The sequence below is a fragment of the Notamacropus eugenii genome, chromosome 1 (assembly GCF_028372415.1).
Source record: "Notamacropus eugenii isolate mMacEug1 chromosome 1, mMacEug1.pri_v2, whole genome shotgun sequence".
NCBI lineage: Eukaryota > Metazoa > Chordata > Mammalia > Diprotodontia > Macropodidae > Notamacropus > Notamacropus eugenii.
In genome coordinates this window covers 267,628,056-267,650,358 of record NC_092872.1, presented here as the reverse complement: position 1 = coordinate 267,650,358, position 22,303 = coordinate 267,628,056, and the positions used below count along the sequence as shown (strand labels likewise).

General features: G+C 42.1%; 1 protein-coding gene across 4 annotated transcripts in view; it reads left to right on the top strand.

Moving 5' to 3' along the window:
- Positions 1–4,226: 4,226 nt before the first annotated feature.
- Positions 4,227–22,303, top strand: part of ARID5B (AT-rich interaction domain 5B) — a 203,639-nt gene continuing 185,562 nt past the window's right edge. Inside the window, exons 1-2 of one of the 4 annotated variants that reach the window (XM_072628859.1) lie at positions 4,227–4,758; positions 5,190–5,444. In XM_072628859.1, the coding sequence (XP_072484960.1) occupies positions 4,738–4,758; positions 5,190–5,444 (276 nt within the window). In that variant the 5' untranslated portion in view covers positions 4,227–4,737. Of the gene's footprint in view, positions 4,759–5,189; positions 5,445–6,342; positions 6,846–22,303 lie in introns of those variants that run through there. The other 3 variants (XM_072628861.1, XM_072628860.1, XM_072628862.1) reach the window with 3 other exon arrangements.

Sequence of the window (22,303 nt, the reverse complement as noted above, 5' to 3'; positions counted from 1 at the left end):
AAAAAACAAGCATCTCCTGGTTGGTGAAGAGGGGTGGGGGGTGAGGAGTAGGGAGGGGGTAAGAGAGGGAGAGGGAGGGAGGAAGGGAGGGAGGGTGACGGAGGGAGGGAGAGGGGGGGAGAGAGAGGGGGGGGAGAGAGAGAGAGAGAGAGAGAGAGAGAGGGAGGGAGGGAGGGAGGGAGGGAGGGAGGGAGGGAGAGAGAGAGAGAGAGAGAGAGAGAGAGAGAGAGAGAGAGAGAGAGAGAGAGAGAGAGAGAGAGAGGAGAGAGAGGAGAGAGAGAGAGAGAGAATGGGGTGGGGGGGGGGGGCGGAATAAAAGCCAGAAAGAAAACAGCCAGGTTGGATTCCCAGTCTTTATCAAGCAATTCGCTCACCCAGAGAAAGCTGCAATTGCAAAGCCTGGCCACATGCGGTAGTGTGTAGCAATTAGCAGATAAACTGCTGACTTAAGAACTAAAACATGAAGTATTATTGACGCCAAGGTCAAAAAAATACTTTAGTTCTTTTGCAATTGGGGGTGGGGGGAGTGGTAGCGGCGGGGGGGGGGGGGGGGATTGGTGGAGGAAAAGGTCTGAGTTTTCGAAATGAACGCCCTGTTTCCTCACACTGTACTTTTTTTTTTTTTTTGGTATTTTATGATCGTGTTTATTATAGCCAGATCTGCCTGATGACTCTATGCTGCTTTTGTAACTAAGTAATCTGCTTAATCCTTTTATGAAGAGGTTCTGAGAGATACTGAATACCACCCCCATCCCCAGCCCCAGAGGTAGGGGAGGGGGACAATGATTTCCCATTTATTTATTTGGTTGTTACAGAAACCAAAGAACTTAAAACAGAGAGAGGAAGGACTTGGGCTGCCAGAGCACCCATAGAGGCGTGTGGGTACAGGTTACTGCATTTCAGGACAGGAAACAGCCCAGAAATAGTGGTTGGTGGAGGGGGGGGGGGGGTGAAAGGAGGGGGAGTAAAATATACACACTGTCTATTTCCCTTCTTTTGATATCCAGCAAGTCTTCGCTATAAGCTTTTTAAAAAAAAATAGATAAAGCAGTTGTTTTCATGATTATAACTGTCCTGAATGGATTGTCTTCCTACAACATTCAATCTGTTTATGAGTATTTACTTTACATTAGCAGAGAGACCCCGCACTGCAGGAGTTGGCTTCTTTTCCCCTGGGTGTCACTGTCTGAAGTCTTACATCTGCTCGGTGATTGATAGAGCCTCGAATCCACGTTATTACTCTCTCACAAGCAGAAATCAAACAGACTATTAACTACATTACTTCAAAGAACAGTTTCAGTACAATCTACTTATCTTAATTGAGACTTTCTTTGTATGGATATTTGCTGCATAGATAATTTACAGGTGCCTTGGCAAGCCTCACGTTAAGAAGAGGCAAAATAAAGGGTGGGTTTAAAAAAGATTTTTTTTTCTTTTTGGTCTGTGTCTCTGTGTGTTTTAGGAACAGTTGTCATCTGTAATTTTTAAAGCTATTTATAAAATTGGACAAAAAGGTTGATATATTACACTTATTATGGGGGGGGGCGCTGTATAGAGTTACCCCCGCCCACCCCACTCAGTTTTCGAATTTAGTATTCATCTGATTATAGGACTGCAGCCCTTTGGCATATTCAAACCAACCTGCCCAGCTATGATTAGGCTCTCAAAAACTTGTGGAGTTTTCTTTTGGGGGGGAGGGGAGGTGCGATTTGGGGGAGGGGGGAATTACATAGCTTCCAAATAAGTGAAGCTCCTATTTTTGTATAATTGGTCAAATTGTTTCTGTTAGAAGTCTCTTATGGAGGATAACATCAAACAAAACACAAGTTGCTCAGCTGCTATTAAAAAAAGAGCTGTGTATTTTTTTTAAGGAGGGGGGAGAGAGAGAGAAAGAGGGAGGTTTAATATACAATAGAGGGATGCCCTGAGGCACTCTGCTGAGCCTTCCTGCATAAATGCTGCCGCTTTGGTCTTACAGGAAACTGACTCAGAGTCCATCTCAAATATGATCTTGTCAAAATACTGCAACTCCAGTTTTTTAAAACAGGATTTCTTGAACTAGATGTATATATTTAGGCGAGCAGAGCAAAGAGCCTAACCCATGTATCCATCAGGAGGAGTCTTTAATGTTCCAGAAATGTGTGAAATGCCTCAGTCATGTCCGTTCAACTGTAAAAAAAATTTAAAATATAAAAAATAAAATGAAGTGGGTTATTCTAATCAAACATACGCAGGACGTATTGTATCATAAACTGAGGTGGGGGAGGGAAGTGAGCTGTAATTCCTCTTTGCAACCCACGTTGATGAAATAGGAAGATCAGATGAAATTTCAAGAAAGATAATTAAAGAGTGAGGCGCAAGGCGTAATTTGGCTAATGCAGAAGATGGGGAGCCTGCAAATTGCTACATTGTCTCTCTGCACTCTGCAGAGTTGTGATATTTAAATTATTAAAATAGTTTTCGACAGCTTTCAGGATCCCGGCTCTCTTTGGCATGGGCTTTTATTACTTAGTGTAATTTGACGATCTGCCATTTTCTCTCGTTTATCTCAGGGTATAGAGAAACGAGATAGATCATGCCTTTATTACTTCCCCATGTTCTGAATCAAAAATGTGGTTTAGATCACGTTAAGTGCCCTAATTCTTACTGCAGTGGACGCATACATTATGAAAATGCATCAAAATACATGTAGGGACTCTCCCCACCTCCAGCCTGGAGTCTCAGGCATTTGTTCTCTGCCGAGTGTATTAACTTCAGCCATGTGAATATAATTTTTTATTAAAGTAATCCTGTTTCAACTAGATGCTAAGACTAGAGGTGAAACGTTGCGAAAGCGTTAAAAATAGCTTACTAGTAATTTCAACATCCTGTAATTTTATCACAGATCAAGTTTCAACTGTCATACTATACAGACCTTATTCCCCATATATTACATGTTTACTTTTTAACATGCCAGACCTACTTTAGTAGGATTGTTGCCAATATAATAAAATTGGAGGGGGGTGGGAGAGAGAGCCTGGGGGGGGGGGGGGCGGTGTGGATAAAGGGGAGGGGGCGGGGGCGGGGCGGGGGACCAGGAGTGAGGGTAGATGGGGAGTGGAGGGGGTGCGGCGAGAGTATTCCATTTTACATCAACACTGCGAAAATGTAATCTAGACGCTTAGAACCCCGGCAGCTGGATCGGAGCTGGGCTATGCAGTCTCTCTGCCTGTTCCTTGTTCCGACTCTCTTAAGTTTCTCTGTGTTTGCATAATAACCCTGAATGCAAACCTCCCAGTGCTCCAGGGCTCCAGTACAATAAATATACACATTTAAAGCCTTTATTGTCTCACGGTTCGTGCCCCCGGTTTTAAACAGCTTAATTTCTAGTTGTATTTAACTAGTTTGCAAATGGATTCTCTCCCCCCCCCCCCCCCCCCAGTTTCCAACTATTACTCGGAGGAAGACCCCCCTCCCCCTTCGTCCTCCCCTCCCCTCCCTTTCCCTTCTCTCTTTTGGGAGGGGGTGAGGGGTGTGTGTGTGTGTGTGTGTGTGTGTGTGTGTGTGTGTGTGTGTGTGTGTGTGTGTGTGTGTGTGTGTGAGAGAGAGAGAGAGAGAGAGAGAGAGAGAGAGAGAGAGAGAGAGAGAGAGAGAGAGAGTTAGTATATTATTGCTGTAGCACTGGGTTATATAAACACATTATCATTTGAGAGCGCCCTTGGCGTCCATCAGCATTGTAAACACGTCCTAGTGTATATACTTTAAAATTAAAGAATGCACACGCAGAACCGGGAGCCTAGATTCCTATTCCGAGCAGACTCACTGCTCGCGTTTATTGATTTATCATGCACCGTTTATTGTTTCAGTCCCTAAATGCAGTCGGTGTCCGTTCAATATTGTTTGGGGGGAAAAAACCCAACAACAAAAAAGAAATCCCGTGGATGTGTGTGTGTCTGTGTGTGTGCACATTGGCTTCATTTGCCTTTCCTTGTGTATGTGTGTGTGTATGTGTGTGTGTGTGTGTGTGCTTTTCCCGAGTGTTTTTTTTTGCAAAGCGAACAAATGCATTAATATTTATATGTTTATATAATCGATAACCCACTTTTCCCTTCCGTGTAAATAGGCATCAAAAGATAATTTAACAGATTAGTTCTTGAAAACATGGCAGTGAGGAAGCGTAATTTAACTATCAAACAAATCTACATGTCTAATAAAATCAGATCTGCTAAAGAGCGGCGGGCGCCCCTGAATCTCTGCAGGAAACGTTCTTTATATTAGACATATATAAGCAGGTCCTGGCAGATGCATGAACGAGCACCACCATACTCGGCCCCCCGAAAAAAAGAAACCGCGGGCTGCGAGCCCCCATTGCCATCTGCAGGAAACCCCGTGCAAGGTGGAAGCAGATTTGGGGGGTCTTTGATTTTTCTTAGGGCCGGGACGTGCATTTTGCCTTGATCCATCTGCTCTGTACCCCGTCTCCAATCCGCTCTCTCTCGAGATTGTGAATTTGATCCCCGGCATTTCGGGGCAGAGTGGGGTCTTTGGGCCACGAGGGGAAAGTTGGGGGGCCGGAGAAATATTAGGGGCCATTTTTGGTCATTTTGGTGGAGGGAGGGAGGGGTGGGCTTGGTTTTATATTGAGACGCCGAGCCGGCTGGAGGGCGAGAATGCTTTTCCCTGCCAGGACCTGATGCAATCCATTCAAGCCAACAAGTTTGGAGAGAATGTTGAGTTCAATCAATTCAGAACGTCGAGATGGAGCTCAGCTCACTCCAGGTATTTTGCTCGGCTCCGCTCCCCCGGCCCCCGGCAGCCCCGCCGTCCCCCGGCCCGCAGCCCGCCCGCATCCCTACACCCCCCCGGAGCCCCCCACAAACTTTCCACCAAACTTTTGCCCTCTGAAGCTCCCCAAATCATTTTTATTGTTTTCCCAAAATTCCTGCACACATCCTACATACATATTTAATTTTACCTTCTGGGATGGGGGTGGGGGGGTGGAGAGGGGCTGGAAAAGGGGGAGGGGGTGTGGGTGGGGGTTTTAAGGGAAGTCGATATTGTGTGTGATCTCGATATATTTTTTCCACCCAGCTAATATCTGATGGGTGACCCTGTGTGTGTGTCTGCGTGTGTAAGTGTGAGTGTGCCTATCTCTGAATGTATGCGGAACGATGATCGTCTGATTTACACGATTGTTTTCTCCCCTGCAGTGGGTCGGCTCTCCGTGTGGCTTGCACGGACCGTACATTTTCTACAAGGCTTTTCAGTTCCACCTTGAAGGCAGACCAAGAATTTTGTCCCTTGGCGACTTTTTCTTTGTAAGATGTAAGCCAAAGGATCCGATTTGCATAGCCGAGCTGCAGCTGTTGTGGGAAGAGAGGACTAGCCGACAACTTTTATCCAGCTCCAAACTTTATTTCCTCCCAGAAGACACTCCCCAGGGCAGGAATAGCGACCATGGCGAGGTGGTAAACCTATCTCTTGTCTCTCTTTTCTGTTATTTTTCTAGTAATGCTTATTACAGGGCGAGCTTGAAATATACTGTATGTGTTCACTTCTGCAGGGAGCGGCGTGGTCGAGCCTCTTTTTTTAAAGGGGTAGCGCCACTCTCCGGGGCTGGAGCAATTTTTTTTTTTTTTTTTGCCGTTGTCAGAGTTTTTTGGCTGTCAGCTTTACAAAGAAGATCCATCTGCTGATTTTCCAGTAATGATCAAATAACTTGTTGGAGAGGGGATCTGTTGAAGGAGTGTGTGTGTGTGTGTGTGTTAGTGCTCTGGCTGCTGCTGCTTGCTGTCTGAACGTCACATGCTTTTTGTATTTTTGCTGAGATCTCTCCCTGTCCCCCGTCTTCTCCTCTCCCTTCTCCTCCTCTCCTCAATCCCAGCCTCTCAATATGTATTACCTTGGTGCCTGGCTCAGCCAGGGCTGGGTGGATTTCTTCTCGGTGGGTTTCGATATTGTTCACATTTCTTTTTCTTTCTTTCTTTCTTTCTTTTTTTTTAAGTATTTGATATGTTTAAGAGGGCGGAAATTACGAAATGGAGGGCTGAGTTGGGATCAAAAGCTATTGAGCTGGCAGAGACGTGTTGAATAAAGTGATAAATGACAGGTACTGGGATAATACATTCAAATAACTTGCAGGTCTGCCTGGGCGTATTTCAAAGCAGTCGAGTAACCCGCACAAACACGTTAAGCATTAACAACTCTCTCTCCCTCTCTCCCCTCTCCTTCCCGCCCCCCCCACCCCGCACTGTACCCCACCCCCTCCCGCCCTCTCCCCCCTCCCCCTCCGCGAGCTATTGCCTGGACTCCCTTGAAATGACTCCACGAAAAGTGGCCCTTTTCCAAAAAGGAGATGGGGGGGTGAGGAGGAGGTGGGGGAGCGGTGTGTGACTCTCACACTAACCCTGAAAGTCCAGTCATTTCCTCTCCCAGACGGTCGCCCTGCTGAGGAGTGGGGGTGCCGGTAGGTAGGGAGAAGAGCCTCCTCGTCACGTTTATTCCTCGGGTGGAGGAACGCGCCACCCCCGGGAGCGAGAGCGGGACCCGGAGGTGGCCAGTCCCGGTCCCTGGGCTCGGCTCGGCCGCCTCACGCCCAGCCCGCCACCTTCCCGAGCTGCAGTTGCACGGGTGACCGCAGTTCTGCGGGCTTGTGGCGTCAGCTGCTTCCCCGCCTGCGCCGGGTGACTGCTGGGGAGCTATTTTGGTGTTGATGGTGTACCCGCAGCTCCATGGGCAATACGACTGACTGACGGCCTGGCGAGGTGCTGCTGCTGTTGTTTTAAGTGAAAGAAAGGTCAGGGCAATCATATTGTGGCTGAAAGCAACTAACTAACCATGGGGCAGGCAGGCGCCCGAGGTGCGAGGTAGGTGTAAGGTTCGGATATTCATGGGTCCCCATTAACTCCTCCTAGAGTGAGCGCTAGCCAGCCCCCTCAGCGTTCCTGAGTCTGATGGAGTAATTGTACTTTGCTGAGACGCCACCCCCTCCCTTCCCTCAGGATCGAATTACCCATCAGTATTATATGTTTGTTAATTACTGTAGTTTGTCCAGTGTTTGCTCTACGATCTGCCTCTCCTGAAATAGGAACCTCTCCCCTCCACTCCCTCCCCACAGTCCACTTTTTTGTCCTAACTGTCCGTATTGTCGGGTGTCTGTCTGCAATTTAACAACTGATGTTTGGGAACGTAGAGCCAACCTTGAAATCCACCTACAGGTTGACCCCTCCCCCTGTCCAACTTTCCTGTGCAGCTGTCTCCCCTCCCTCTCCCCTCCCCCTCCTGATTCCTTATTATTTGCTTTTCAAATTTATTACTTCAACATGGCCTGTGATCTGGAAAAAGGGAAGGATTAAATATCCAGAAAAGAGAACTGGAGTCTAATAGACTTCTGACTAAACCCAAGAGGAAATTATTCAGTGTTTTACGGGATATTTTGTGGTCACCTTCGAAATTGGAATTGCAATCTTTTTAAAGACTTGGTGTTGACCCCACTATGGTACAGGTTTTAATTTCTGTTTGGCTGATTCAGTGGAGAGGCTTAGCTTGCGGGTGAAAAATAGAGCAGCTGAAGGTTTGAATTTGCTTTAAAAAAAAACAAAACTGCTGACAGTGACAATTTTTTTTAAACACCCTACTTTTTCTTTGTTTATTGGAGGGAAATGAGCCATTTTAATGATCAGCTCATTTTGTTACTGTGAGACACCTTACCTGAGAAAATTAATCTTACTGTTTAAAGGAAAACTGGGGGAGGGGGGAAAAAGAGGGGAGATGACTCTATTTATAATTCTCAGCTGCATCTACGTCTTCTAATATTATGCATGATTTGTTTTTTAATGCTAACATGGCTGATAATTAGCTGTATGATTATACTTGTATATTTCATTAGGACCTCAGCTGATGTCATTGTGAATTATCCAGCCATATTAAAACAATTTTCAGTCGAAAATAATGACACGCCTTAAAATTATGCAAATATAGTTTGCATTGTGTAAAATAATTATGAAAATGTTAGAGCAGGTAGAAAGTTTCCTAATGCGGATAGGTTTTTCACCCTGGTGATGTCATTTCCCCCCTGGCCTAAGTTAGTCATTCATTAGCAGCAGCAGCAGCAGCAGCAGCAGCAGCAGCAGCACAGACCTCATAGTTCTTTGGCGGAGAGCCTACAGAAACTCACACTTAGAGCCAGGACCTAGAGAGGGCAACATCACACTATCATTAACAAATGTACTTTGTTTTCACTTACTCCATTAACTTGTTTATATAGATTGAAATGATTTTTATTATTGATGTTAAATAGTTTTGAATGATAAATTTGGTGTTTAAATGGGTAACGAAAATGAAAAGCTTCTTAGTGATTTACACTTTGTTACTTAAGGAAAACATTTAGCACTTTTAATCAGCAGAGAACAGTTTCTTTTAAGTAACTCAGTAGAGGGTAATAATTCCTTTACGTAAGTGACATCAGCATTTACTGCTAAAGGACACTTAGGGCTTGTTTTGGGGTAGTGTTTTGTTTGTTCGTTTCTTGTTTCCTTAATAGAAACACCCTGTTATCTTTGTTAGACTTCTGGAAATAGAGAGATATATGTTGCAAGACTTGGCAGATCATCATTGTTAGAGAGAAAGCTATTCCCCAGAGCTCCACATTGTACATATTATATTATGGAAGCTTGCAATCTTGTACATTTCACAATTGTCAATGTTCTGTGTCAAAGGTCATTTTGTGCTGGGTATGAGTAACATGGTTGGTTAGCGGACCAATTGGCTTTATCTTAAGAGTTCAGCTAAGAGCTAGTCAGAGGTTTATATCGACAACAATAACACTGTAGTAATTATCGTAATACCATGTGTGTATACACCCTGTTAGCTCCAAAGAGCAAAGAGCTTCATTTGGTGCTAGTTATAGGTATTTTTGTAAATGATGGCCAATATAAGAACGTTCAGTGCACCCAATCACATAATTTCTTCCAACATTATCTTTGCCGAAGGAATGAGTAGCAATCCAGTGCCCAGAAAGGGTTAAATTTCATCAATAATTTCCCACAATTGAAACATTGAGCCATTTGCTCTTCAGAAAAAGAAAATGGCAAAGTAGGCGGGCAACCGTTCTGTTACTTGGTAACTTCTGATGACATTTATTTTCAAGTTGCCAAGTGCTTAGTTTAATGGCAATTTTATAGCCTCTTGAAATAAGCTTGCAGACAACTCTCAGGTTCCTCTTTAAGCCTGGCCAGCAGTATGCCTGGTCTTGAGGGTATGGGGAAAGAAAAGGATGATGGACTGCAACTCAGGATAAGGATTAGCAAAGTAATGTTTCTGAAGAGCTTAGAGTTTGGGTGTCCCACCAATGCATGATGATCTGGGTTAGAATTAATAGGTTTATTTGGCTACCACCCTCATTTTACTGAGAAGGAAACTGAGGTTTTGGGGGATTAAGTAATTTACCCAAGATTGGTGCAGATTTGGGAACATGATACAAAGGAAAGAGCACCTGCCCAAGAGCAATAAAATCTGGATTTAAATCATACACCTCCCAGTTACTACCCACATGATCTCAGATTAATTCCATATCCCTCATTTCCTGTCTGTAAAATGAGGGGGTTAAACTAGATATTCTCTAAGGTCCCTTGTTGTTTAGTCATGTCTGACTATGATCACATTTGAGCTTTTCTTGGCAAAAATACTGGAGTGGTTTGCCATTTCCTTGTTCAGCTCATTTTATAGATGAGGAAACTGAGGCAAAGAAGGTCCAGTGACTTGCCCAAGGTCACATAGCTAGTGGGCTGTATTTGAACTCAGAAAGAGCTCTATCCACTGTATCACCTGACTACTCACCTAGGTCCCTTACCCATTCTTGATTGGTAATTCTCTCTAAGCAGCTGAGCAAAAATTCCAACCCAGTTTCTCAGACCTTAGATCCAAGGCTCCCCAGAGCTTCCTGGCCCTAATGGCAGCATTGGTACTCAACCCTTTGTGTGGGTCATTTCCCATAGCAATGGCTTTTACATTCCCACCAACTGTCCCAAAATGTGCTTGCCTCTGTTTTTTCCTAACAAAAATGGTATATGACAGCATATATGGTTAATTCTAGAGGAAATTGAAGCTGTTGATTACCTAGTTCTTTGGTCTACATTTATGTAACTGTGATGTCAAACATCCACATTGACTGAATTTTCAGTGAAATGACTAAAGTTGACTATGAGATTGGAGTTGTCTAGACCGCGTCCAAACTAAAAAGAAGAGGTGTTTGTACTCTTGGGCAGCTATCTCCTCAGCTTTGAGAATTCATATATTGAGTGTTTGGGAGGGAATTTCTTTGAGATGTCTTAGCTGATTTTATTGGCAATTGCTAAAATATCAAATTAATATTAAGTAGACTGGTAAGGTTTTTCCATCTACTAACTTGACCCTTGTCACAGTAGTGCTACTGTATGAGCAAGCACCCTAGCACGTGCAGAATGGCCTACTAGCACAGGTTCTTTGATCTTCTTTGCTAAAGGAAAGACAACTTTTAAAGAGGTCAGCAAACTTGCTTTTAATTACATTCACTAGTTCAGGGGAAAGGTCAGCATCTTGAATGTGAAGAAAATACAAACAAAGAAAATACAAGCAGAGTGATTAGCGCAGAGATCAACAGACAGGGTTCCAAATGTCTGAACAAAGTAACTTACACCACCAGAACAGGACAGCAAAAACCTCTGAGTAGGTGGGGTGTTTTTAACACATGACTACTCAGTCTCATCCAGGGAACCACAAGATCCACAAGATCCTTCTCATAATCAAACCCCCCAAGCAAAATGGCAACCTTCCGGTATATATAACAAAGACTTGGCCCCTGATTGGCTCAGAGCCAGTAGTAATGAAACCTATGTGACTCAACATAGCTGTGAATTATCAGGGTTCAAAGGAGATCAATCTTTCAGATGTTTTCAATGAGCCTGGGAAACTGGACTCCAGAAAGAAAAGAACAAAAACATCCCACTTTGCTTGGGCTTAAATTCCACCTCTCCAGGATCCTGGCCTTTATAATCTAACACTTACGCTTTACAATCTATACAGGTGAACAGGAGATTGTTACGGCCATGGATCCTGTAACAAATAGAGGCATTAACATCTTTTAAGAAATATATATCAGATCGACATAATTCCCAATGTGAAAGGAATAATCACCAAATAAACATATACTGAGTTTCACATTTGCAAAATACATAACATAACAACTTATTACCAGGATGGCCATATGGCTTTTAACAAACACAAGAGTATATAACATCAGAGAACACAACGTGATCCACCCCTAAGTCACAGTCAATTCAAAACAAAATGTACAAATAAGGTCCTCTTGGGGGTGTGTCCTTCTCCCCAAACTGCCATTGCAGTTCCCACCTGGCACTCTCAGGTACAAAGAGTCCAAGTTTTAACACTGGTCCAGTGCCATGCTTCCAAGAGGGGCAGCTGGGCAGCAAAGCCAACAGGGTAGGTCTCCAGGGGCCAAAATCTTCCTCCATACCACCATAGACAACTCCACCCCCTGGGTCCCAAACCATCCTAGAGAGGTGTGGCAGGAAAGCAGTCTCACTGCCCCTGCCCTGCTGCAAAGCCACCTCAACTCTGGGCTGATTTCCTCCTTCCCCAGGGGCCGACTGTTTCTGGCTCTTACCTGGGTTCACAGGCAGGCAGCTCCTGCTCACCAGGGTCCGCTCCTGCTCACCAGGGTCCACTCCTACTCCAGTTGCTCACTTTGCTTCTCTCAGGTTGCTGCTGCTTTTGGGGCTCCATACAACCACAGCCACCACAACTACAAAAAGCAAAACAATAACTGGGCCAGCAACTATGCCAGTCCCACAAAACCTCACACTTTATTTTAGTCTATGAAGATCCTGCTGACTACGCCAAATATATTAGCAACCACATTAGCACACAGGGTGTGCTGCTAGCCCAGGTTCTTTGATCTGCTTTGCTAAAAGAAAGAACTTTTAAAGGGGTCAACAAGCTTACTTTAATTACATTCACTAGTTCAGGGGAAAGGTCAGCACCCTGAGCATGGAGAAATTATGAACAGAGAAAATACAAGCAGAGAAACAGAGAAATTAGCACAGAGATTCAACAGACAGGGTTCCTACTGTCTGAACAAAGTAATACAACCACCTATATATACCACCAGACAAGAGCACACAAACCTCTGGGAGGTGGGAGGGACTCTTAACAAATGGCTACTCAGAGTCCAGTCCAGGGAATCAAAAGGTCCTTCTCGTAAGCGAACCCCCAAAACTAAATACCAACCTCAGAATATATATATATACATATATATATATATATATATATATATATATATATATATATATATATATATATATATATATATATATATATATATGTATATACTTTCAGTGCCAGAAGGCTTCACAGCCTTCGTGACTCAGTGCCTAATTACCTTAGTACCAAAAGTTGTGAAAGCCTTCCTACAAGCAAACCTCCCCCTAAACAAGCTCCCCTTAGGCAAGTTCCTCCCCCAGTGGGCTCTATGTGACTCAGGATGTACACAGCTGGGCTGGAGTTTAAAGCAACAAGACATCTGTGATTGAATACATGTGGTCATATAGGCCTGTTAATGGACTGGGAAAATCTTCCTATTCTATTAACATTACAACCACATGATGGGAAGGGCACTTCCTACAGAGTGGTCTAGCATTTGGAGTCCCCCAAATGCCAGGTTGGTGAATGTACAACTCTTGCCCATTCTTTTTTAGAAGTTGAAACAGTCTGTAGGGCAGTGATCTTTCATGGTATTGCTTTGTGAATTGGGACTCACCCTTTCTGTTGACCCCAATGGTAGATCATAGGGTCATAGATTTACTCTGGTTAAGACCCTAGAGGCCATTTAGTCAAACTCTCTTATTTTACTGATTAAGAAACTGATGTCCAAAGAGTTTGTGACCTGCCCAAAGTCAGCGAAAGATCATAACTTAGTATTTTAAAGTTTGAAGTGAATACTTACTATGTTGTATCATGGTACAAAATTTTAAAAAGGTTTAAGTTTAAACTATAGCAGCTTTTATATCATCCACATTTACTCAATGAGTAAATGCTTGTATTGTGTTCTGTGTGTATCTACCTACCACTTTGCAAGTTGTGGTAGGAGATTCATAGGTGAACAAAACATAGCCCTCTGCCTTTGAATTTATAATGTGCTTGAGGAAGTTAAATGAGCAGACATAAAGCAATTAGAAACAACACTGAAGTGTAGATGGGACTTTACTGGTTTTCCATTTGTTTTCTGGTTTAGTTCTGAGCCTATCCATCCCTTCTTATTCCATGCCATTCTTGCCTAAGTCTCAGTCCTCCATTCTGGAGCCACCCAACTGCAAGGCTTCATTTTGTATTTCATGGGTACTAGGTCAGCACTTGAGCTGCCCTTTCCTTATGTTCGGTCCATAACTGACTTACCTCTTTTTCTGCTCATTTATGTTCTGTCTTCTACACTACTGCTCAAGCTCAAGTCATCTTTTGTACTCTGTTTATTGCACCCATCATGCGGACATATTCATTTACCCTTTGGATCAACTTTGATTCTGATTGTTTTGGGACAGAACAATATAAGACATTATCTAATGAAGTGCTGGGTTGTGTGGTCCAGACAATAAGTATAATCATTCACAGAAAGGCTAATTGATTTAAGTCCAGTAGATTTTTTTTTAAAGAAGATTCAGCTTCTGTGTTTAACCAAATAATATGTACATCCAGGCATCTGGCTCGTGATGAGAAGCCATCTTGACCCCTTACTGTTTTGAGTCTTGGCCAATGTGGAATTTTTGTTTTGGGTTGTGTGTTTTACATATTTAAAGTAATTTAATATAAATATTAGCCATTCCTAGACATGTTCCTGTATCCAAAAATAGAATCCCAAGGTTACAGATTTAGAGCTAGAAGAAACCTTAGAGACCTAGTTTAGAACCCTCACTTTACAGATGAGGAAACCAGAGTCCTTTAATTTACCCAAGGTCACTTAGGGAGCAAGTGAGACAAGTGGCCTTGGAACCCCAGACCTCTGATTCGAAAACCAAATATTCTTTCTCCTCTACCAGCATTTGGTGACTAGAAGGAAACTTTCTGTCTTTGTCTGATTTCTTTATGCTTTCTTCCCAGCAACAGACCTACAATAATTTGAAGTTGTTGTTTTTATTGTTGTTAAGTCATGTCTGTCTCTCTGTGACCCCCGTTTGGGTTTTTCTTGGCAAAGATAGTGGAGTGATTTGCCATTTCTTTCTGCAGCTCATTTTACAGAAGAAACTATGGAGGAAGAAACTGAGGCAATCAGGGTTAAGTGACTTGCCCAGGGTCACACAGCTATTAAGAGTCTGAAACCAGGTTTGAACTCAGGAAGATGAGTCTTCCTGACTCTAGGCATGGAGCTTTGTACACTGTACCGCCTAGAGGCCTAACAACAGTTTACCTGAATACAGATATTTGGCACCCAGTTTCACATTGGTCAAGCATTCAAAGTTCACATAATTGAAAGGGTGCTCATATGTTCATATTGTTTTCTAGGAATGGGAATCATTCCAGTATGATAGTGTGTGTAAAACACATTGGAAAATTGGAGACACTATATAAATTTTAAGTGTCCGTGTGTGTTTTTTTCATTGAGAAGTCAGGAATATATGTATCTAAATCCTAAACCACCCTTATTAGTTGTATCTCTTTGGACAAATCACTCCCATTCTGAGCCTCAATTTCCTGATCTGTAAAATGGGATGGTGGTGGTAATAATATCAGTTGTTTCTGCCCTCACAGGGTTGCCGTGAAGCTCAGATAATGTAGGTATAGTGCTTAGGTCCTACAAAAATGCCAACAGATGTTTAACCAAAGGATTAGGAGGGCATTGACTTCACAGCATTACAGTTAATATGTGAAGCTTCTCTTGTTTAAATGGGAACTCTCCCACATGGGCTCAACTTGAAAAGTGCAGGAATTTGGAGGCAGAGGTGGAGGAGGGTCTGTTTAATATTTGACCTTGACTGTGACAGTGGCCTTTGTGTTGAAAGATTGTTGTCAAATTACATTCACATGTGTTTAAGGATGATTATTTTTAACTGGGCCACACATTTTTCCATCAAGTCCAAATTATAAGCAATTAAAATCTCCATTCATGTTTGAGTTGTTAGGCAAGATGCAAGGAAATGTTACTTTTAATGATGTACAGGAGTCCACTCTTGTAAATAAATTGTTATTAATTATTGATAAGAATGATGTTGTTCATAGTGGCATCTTAGTGATACATGGCCCAAAGCTCATTTATCATTGTCTCATTTTTACCAATATCCAGAATATAATTGCTGGAATCAAAAGCATTTGCCCATCATTTTTTATACTCTGGACAGTTGGATGTTTTCCATTTTTTCACTCAGAATAATGGCATTGTTGTTGATTCTCGATAGGATTGGTTTTTAAAGAAATTTAAAACAAATTTATTGATCACTGGCTTGAGGATTCATTCGCCTCTCAGAAACGTGGTCATGGGCTCCTGCATTTCTTGAAAAATCTGCTCCCCTGCACTTGTACAATAATGGATTTTTCAAGCTACACTGTGATACTTGTCTGCTGGTTGGAGATTAGAATCGAGGCCTTAGCCCACGGCATGTGTATCTCCCATCCTGGTCTGTCAACATCACTAATGACAACACATTTCAAACATGCATATTATGGTTATCAAAGTGTGCTTTCGAATCATGCTAATGCCATCAATCCCCAACACGTACTTGGCGTACATTAATTCTGCTTCTGAAATCAAATCCACTGTTAGCAGTGTTTGAGATGTACATTTGGCATTTATCACCCAGACTAGTACTGTTTAGATAATTATATCTCTTGCCTAACAATTCTCCATACTGGCACCTATGCAGATGTGTGTGTGTGTGTGTGTGTGTGTGTGTGTGTGTGTGTGTGTGTGTGTATGTGTGTGTGTGTGAGAGAGAGAGAGAGAGAGATACAGAGAGACAAAGACAGAGAGAGAGAGGGAGAGACTGACTGTATGCATAATTGTGTTTCCCATTACAATACCCAATATATTCTCTATCCTTCTTTCTGGCAGCAGCCACAAGTCGGCCAAGCCGTGACCAAAGGCCTCAGTCGGTCAAGCCACATGTTGCTAGCCATTAGCCAGCAATCTCTAACCTATCGTCACATCAACCTATTTCCCCCTTTACCTGCACACTCAGTGCTCCCCACATTGGCTTTCCCAGGCTGATTGATGGCACTGAGTATTCAAACTCGTCTTTAAGAATAATGGCCTTTACATTCTATAAGCCTCCAGCATGTTATACTACTGTGCAGGCTGGGAAATAAAAATGTTCTAATTGTGTCTTTTAAATAAGCATAGGAGTGAATTAATTAGACCATATTTTGTCTTTAGTTGCCTAGTTACACAATAGTATTCCTGAGCACGAGTAAGATAAATTGGCTCCTTTTGGTGTTGGTTGTCCCTTAATCATAATTACTGTACTGCTTAGGAGAGTAAAGCACATGTAGATTTGGAATTTTTATTAATCATCAAAAATATACATGTGATATATAAAGTATATGCTGTGCAACTTGTTTTATATGCATGTACGTGGGAAGATGTTGTATTATGGTGGCAACATTTGCTCTAGTTGCTCAAAGATATAGTTCTGGGAAATACATAATTGAAATGTTTTTGAATTGCCTTTTCTGGCCTTTCTAATCTTATTCAAAATAATAGTGCCTCCAGTCCTGGAGGAGTCACTGTCATTTCATTGAATGGCTTCTTTTGCAGAGAATATGGAGGCGCCCAAGGTTAACCCTGCCGAGGCCAACCACCCCCTGGCAAGCAGAGCTTCTCTTGCCTACATTCAGAAGGTCAGAAGGATGCCAGTATCTAGTGGCAGCTCTCCAGCGATGCTAGTGCTTGGCATGTCTGTATCCTATTAGGAGGTGCCAGGGTTAAAGATGATCAGAATTAGCTGTAACTTGGACCTCGCAACCTCTGTGAGCCAAAAGAACAAGGGCTGGATATACCATTGGAAGACCCAAATTCAAATTTGGGCTCTAAAACTCACCTAGCTCTTTGAGCTTGGGCGGATCACATCAACTCTTCTCAGCTTTTGTTTTCTTTTCTGTAAAATGGAGAGGTAGTGGTTTTCTGTGCTCTCATCGGCCTGGGCTGATATATGTGGTACTGTGAAAAAGCAGTGGGTCTGAAGTCAGATGACTTGGCTTGACTTGGCTTCCTATCTGTCCTCTACTGCTGTTTAACTGCCAATGTGAACTTTAGGGCCTTAGTTTCCTCATTTGTCAAATGAGATGGTCAGACTAGATAGCCCCTGTGATCTGTCTCTTTATCTGGAGGCCTATGATCCCAAGTATCATATAAATGTGATCTGCTATTTGGTATGATTTCACTTCTACACAATGACTTGTTGTGACTGGCTAGTTTAAACCTTGGGTTTCCTTTTCTGCTTAAAGCTGAGCAACCAGTGTTGGGCAGCTTGTTATAGTTACTAAACAATGAAAGATACTGGCGTAAGAAACCCACTGTACAGGCTCAGTAAATGTATGTGAAAATTGGCCCCATTGTTCTGTTGTATGAAAAGCAAGTAAATTATTTACAGATATTTGCTAATTAAAGCACATATTGTTTTACCAGCACAAAAGAACACAATACAATTTGAGACAAAAGAATAGGCTTGCATAATTTAGACCTGCTAATGCAATGTATTCTTGTTAAGAAAAAATATAATTATGTAATCTACAGGCTAGGCTTTTGCACACTCTAATTCAAATAGGCCAAATTAGCAGCCCAGCCCATCAATCTGCTTATCAGCTGACCCACACTGAGATCTGTGGTCTCTCTTAAGAGCACATCTCCTGACAGAATCTTATTTTCCCTTTGGTCAGAAATTTTCTTGTATCTGACTGCATTTAGATCTGATCACACTTCTTTGTTTAAAAAAAAAATTGGTGACATGCAAGTAAGAGTGTCCATGTTTGTGTCCATTTCTAGTCTCCTTTCTTAAGTCAGAGCTTTTTAGGTGGTGGTTGCTCATTTTTCCTGACAGTTCCCACTTTAGCCACGAGTTACCATTTCTATTTGTTCTTGCTCCAAATACTGTATCATTAAAAGAAAGATGAGGAAAATTGTAAAACTACACAGAAGAAAAAAATCTAGTATTTGTGGTTCTTTCTTCCCCTCTCTTGCAGTTTGCTGCTCTGCTGTATTAGGATCTATTTCCTAGGATGTAATCTTGACAGATTGAAAAGTAAAGTCTGGTCTATCTGCCTCTTCCACTTGACTATCTTATAATAATAACATAGTTCTAAAGACAGAAGACATAGAGGTGTTGAATTTTAGTTGGTGAAGTTCACCAGCCATATAGTGAGAATGACATCTTGATGATGTTGGCAGCAATGAAACCTTTAAACATATTTGTCTAAGAAAAATGTTCTCGGGATTTCTTCAGCTTTGCCTTATATTAGTGTCAAAAAATGCCCTTTGCACTTTTAGAAGAGTGTTTTGAGTTTCTGTATCCTGTTTATCTTCTTTGGGTGACCCAGCAAAGAGATGTTACTCTCTGGAATCTTTAGAAAGATGGACTGAAATCTGATTGTACATATACAAAGGAAGATAATGACCTAGCAACCATGATTAATAGACTATGTCTCACAACTGGTGACTACTCTCCCTATGATCAATCTCTCCTGAAATAAAAGGATGCTTTCATGAGTACATTGTGTGTTGGTCCAAGCCAAGTTTTTCCAAGATAACATTTTGGATAGTCTACAAAGCTGCTATTTCTGTAACTGCACAGCATGTAGATGGAATGAAGGTATTAGCACGGGAATGGGGAAGTGTCTTCATAGGTTTCTCTAGAATGAAGAGAACTTTTCAACCCTATTTTCTCCTACCCTACAACACAAAACCTTGAATCTGATTGGGCTGGTTTGCTCACGGTTCCCCTACATGCCATGCTCACTCCCACATCATTGGAATGCTACCTCTCCTCTTCCTTAGTCATTTTCAGTTCAACTTTAATATTCTAACTCAAGACCCATCTCTTCTATGAAGCTGGATCTGAAGACAATACATTGTTAGACCTACTGTGTTCTACCCTCATCAGGTGTCTCTCCATATGTGGAGTATTGGTTTTTCTTTAGGTGTCACTTTTTAGGAAGGGCATTGACCAGCTCATGAGTATTTGGAGGAAAGTGATCAATCAGAGTGGTAAGGGGAGTATAACTAATGTCATTGGAGAATCAGTTGAAGAAACAGAAGATATTTAGCTGGGTGAAGAGGAGTTAGTGGGGATATGATGGCTTCTGCCTGTATTTGAAGAGCCAACCTGTGCAGGAACACTTAGACTTTTCTCTGTGACCCTAGAGGATGGAACCAGGAATGATGGTTCTGTGAAAATAAATCCTGGCTTAATGGGATCTATCCAAGTCTGAATGATCAGAGCTAACTGAAAGTGGAGTGGGTTACCTTAAAAGGTAGTGAGGTCCAACATGACAAATACGGAAATATTTTACACTATTGCACATATATAACTTAGATTACTTACCATTTTAGGAAGAGAAGGGAGGGAGAAAAATTGGAACTCAAAATTTTGTAAGAATGAATGTTAAAAGTTGTCTTTATGTATAATTGGAAAAAAGAAAATGATGTTCAAAAAAAAAAAAAAAAAGGTAGTGAGGCCCCCAAGCCATCTGGATGATTGTTCAGAGAGACAAGAGACCCAAGTCTCAACATAATTACACTTGTACCGATCTAGCATTGGGAACTGATGGTTAATCTTATTATTTACTATCTATGCTACACAGTGTAGTACTTTATCAACATCGTGATACTTGTTATTCATCCACCTGTGATTTCCTTGATATGGATTCTCCCTCTACTGACCCAATGAATAGAGTACTGGAGTCAGATGTGGCCTCAGATACTTGATAGTTATGTCCCTTAAACTTTCTTGGCTTCTATTCCTTATTTATGCTTGATGGCCCTTGAGGTCCCTTTCAGCTCCAAATTATGATCCCATGATTTAGTAGGATGGAGACTTAACAGTGGCAGAAAGTTTTGTCCACCTATAGCCAGGCTGGAGATGTGACTGTCTAAACTAGCCTAGCCTTTGGAAGATGTTGGTAGTGTCTACCACTGGGCCTGTGCTTAGGCATTTTCTATCTTAGTGGAACCTAGCAGAGCTTATGAGCTGCCAGCATGGCCTTGGAATTCTAACTGGAATGATCTAGACATAATGGACCAGATGGCATTTGGGTCAGGTCTTGATAGAATGGTAGGGTTGTGCTGGTTAGAACAGGTGTTGGCACAGAGGAAGACATTTCAGGAATGACAGAGAAAGGCCTGGAGACAAGAAAGCTGTCACAGGTGTGGCCAGGTGAATACTCCTAAAAGGTTTGACCTGGTTACTCTCTTGCTCAAGAATCACTCACAGCTCCCTCTTGCCTTTAGGATAAAAGACAGAACTCTCCTTGTTGGCTTTGAAAGCTCTTCAGTCTTGCTTCAGGCTTATTATACATTACTCTTCTTCAGTCTCCCAGCATTCCAGCTCACTTGGCTTGTTTGTCGTTTCCTGACCGGGACATTCCAGCTCTCCTTTCAGTCCCTTTATGCAGGTTATCTATGCTTGGAATGACTCCCCGCCCTCAGAGAATCCCAGTCTTCTTTAGAGCTCTGCTTAACTGCCTCCTCTTGTAGGAAACACATCAAGTGCTTCTGGAATTTCTTTGTATCTACTTTGGAAATATTTTGTATTTCATGTCCTGTGTACATCTTGTTTCCCCCCAATCAAACGTAAACTCCCGCAAGGCAGGGGAGTTTCCTTTTTGCCTTTGTATCAGCACTGAGCATAATACTTGTCGTGGCAGGTACTTACGTTTTGATTGATTGAGATGTTTAGAGGATGGTAAAAAGTCTGTAGGGTTGAAGGGGGCCTTAGAGATCATTAAGCTCAAATACTCAGTGGGAGCAACTTGCTCATGGTCCCCTGGATAATAAGAAGAGGAGCTAGGATTTGAACTCAGATTCTTTGGCTTCTAATCCAACGTCCCTTTCCCTAGAACATTGATTTGTCTTTCCCAGTGAAGCAATCAGCCAAATTCATCTAGCTGCTCTTAGGTGCAGATCTTTCTTTTAGAGCACAAGGATCTTGTCTAACACTGCTTTTCTGCTCCTCTCCTCCCACCAAGTGCCTAGCACAATGTTAGTCAAGTCATAAGCACTTGAGTAATTACTGGTTGGTTTACTATTGGAAAAAGTATTTGATAAGAATTATAAAGCTTTTTTCAGTCTTTCATTCATCCCACTGACCTCGTCTTTTTTTAAATTTTATTTATGTTTTGTTAGATTTTAAATTCTGAGCTGTCTCCCTCCATCCCTCTCTCCCCACCATGCACTAGAGAAGACCACCATTTGACATAGACAGATAGATAGATGTATATATGTATGTACACATATGTATATATGGATATTTAATAGATAAATATGTAAAACCATACTATGCATACTTCTGTTTATCAGTTCTTTCTCTGAAAGTGGATAGCATCTTCCTTCATAGATCCTTTGTAGTTGATTTGAGTATTTGTAATGCTCAGAATAACTTAATTGTTCACAGTTGTTCTTTGAACAATGATTGCTGTTACTGTATGCAACCTGAGAACTTTTCAGAACAACAATCACTTTTTATTTTTAAACCAGATTCATTTTGGGAGGGTTTTTGTTAACCAACTTGTTCTGTCAAAGTTATCATGAAGATGTAGAGGAAACTGTGGAGATGGTCCTGTTAATTCTAGTTTGTTTCCATTTTGATCAGTCCATTCTAAAGAAGTCCTGTCCAGCTGTCACACACACACACACACACACACACACACACACACACACACACAAAATAGAATGGGAGACAAAGAAAGTGCTCTGTTCATGCTAGAAGAGGAGTTCACACTTGATCCTAGGTATTTATGGGTTCATTCTCTTTTATGTTGAAACTACCAGGAAGCCTCCAGGTGATGCATGATATACCATTAGGAGCAGATCCTCCTTCCAGTATAAACCCCCTCATTTAACTAAGGAACCAACTGAAATCTAGATTGATAAAGAGATTTGCCTTGGGTAGTAAATAGTCCATGTGGGATTAGAATCCAACTCGGAATCCAACGTTCTTTCCATGACATCATACTCCTTCCCATCCATTTTCTTTTTCAACCTTCCTGCCCCAGGATAAAATAAACAGTAAGAAGAAAGATGCCCTCCATCTTCATGCATTTCTCCTTTTCTTTCTTCTTTTTGGAAATGCTC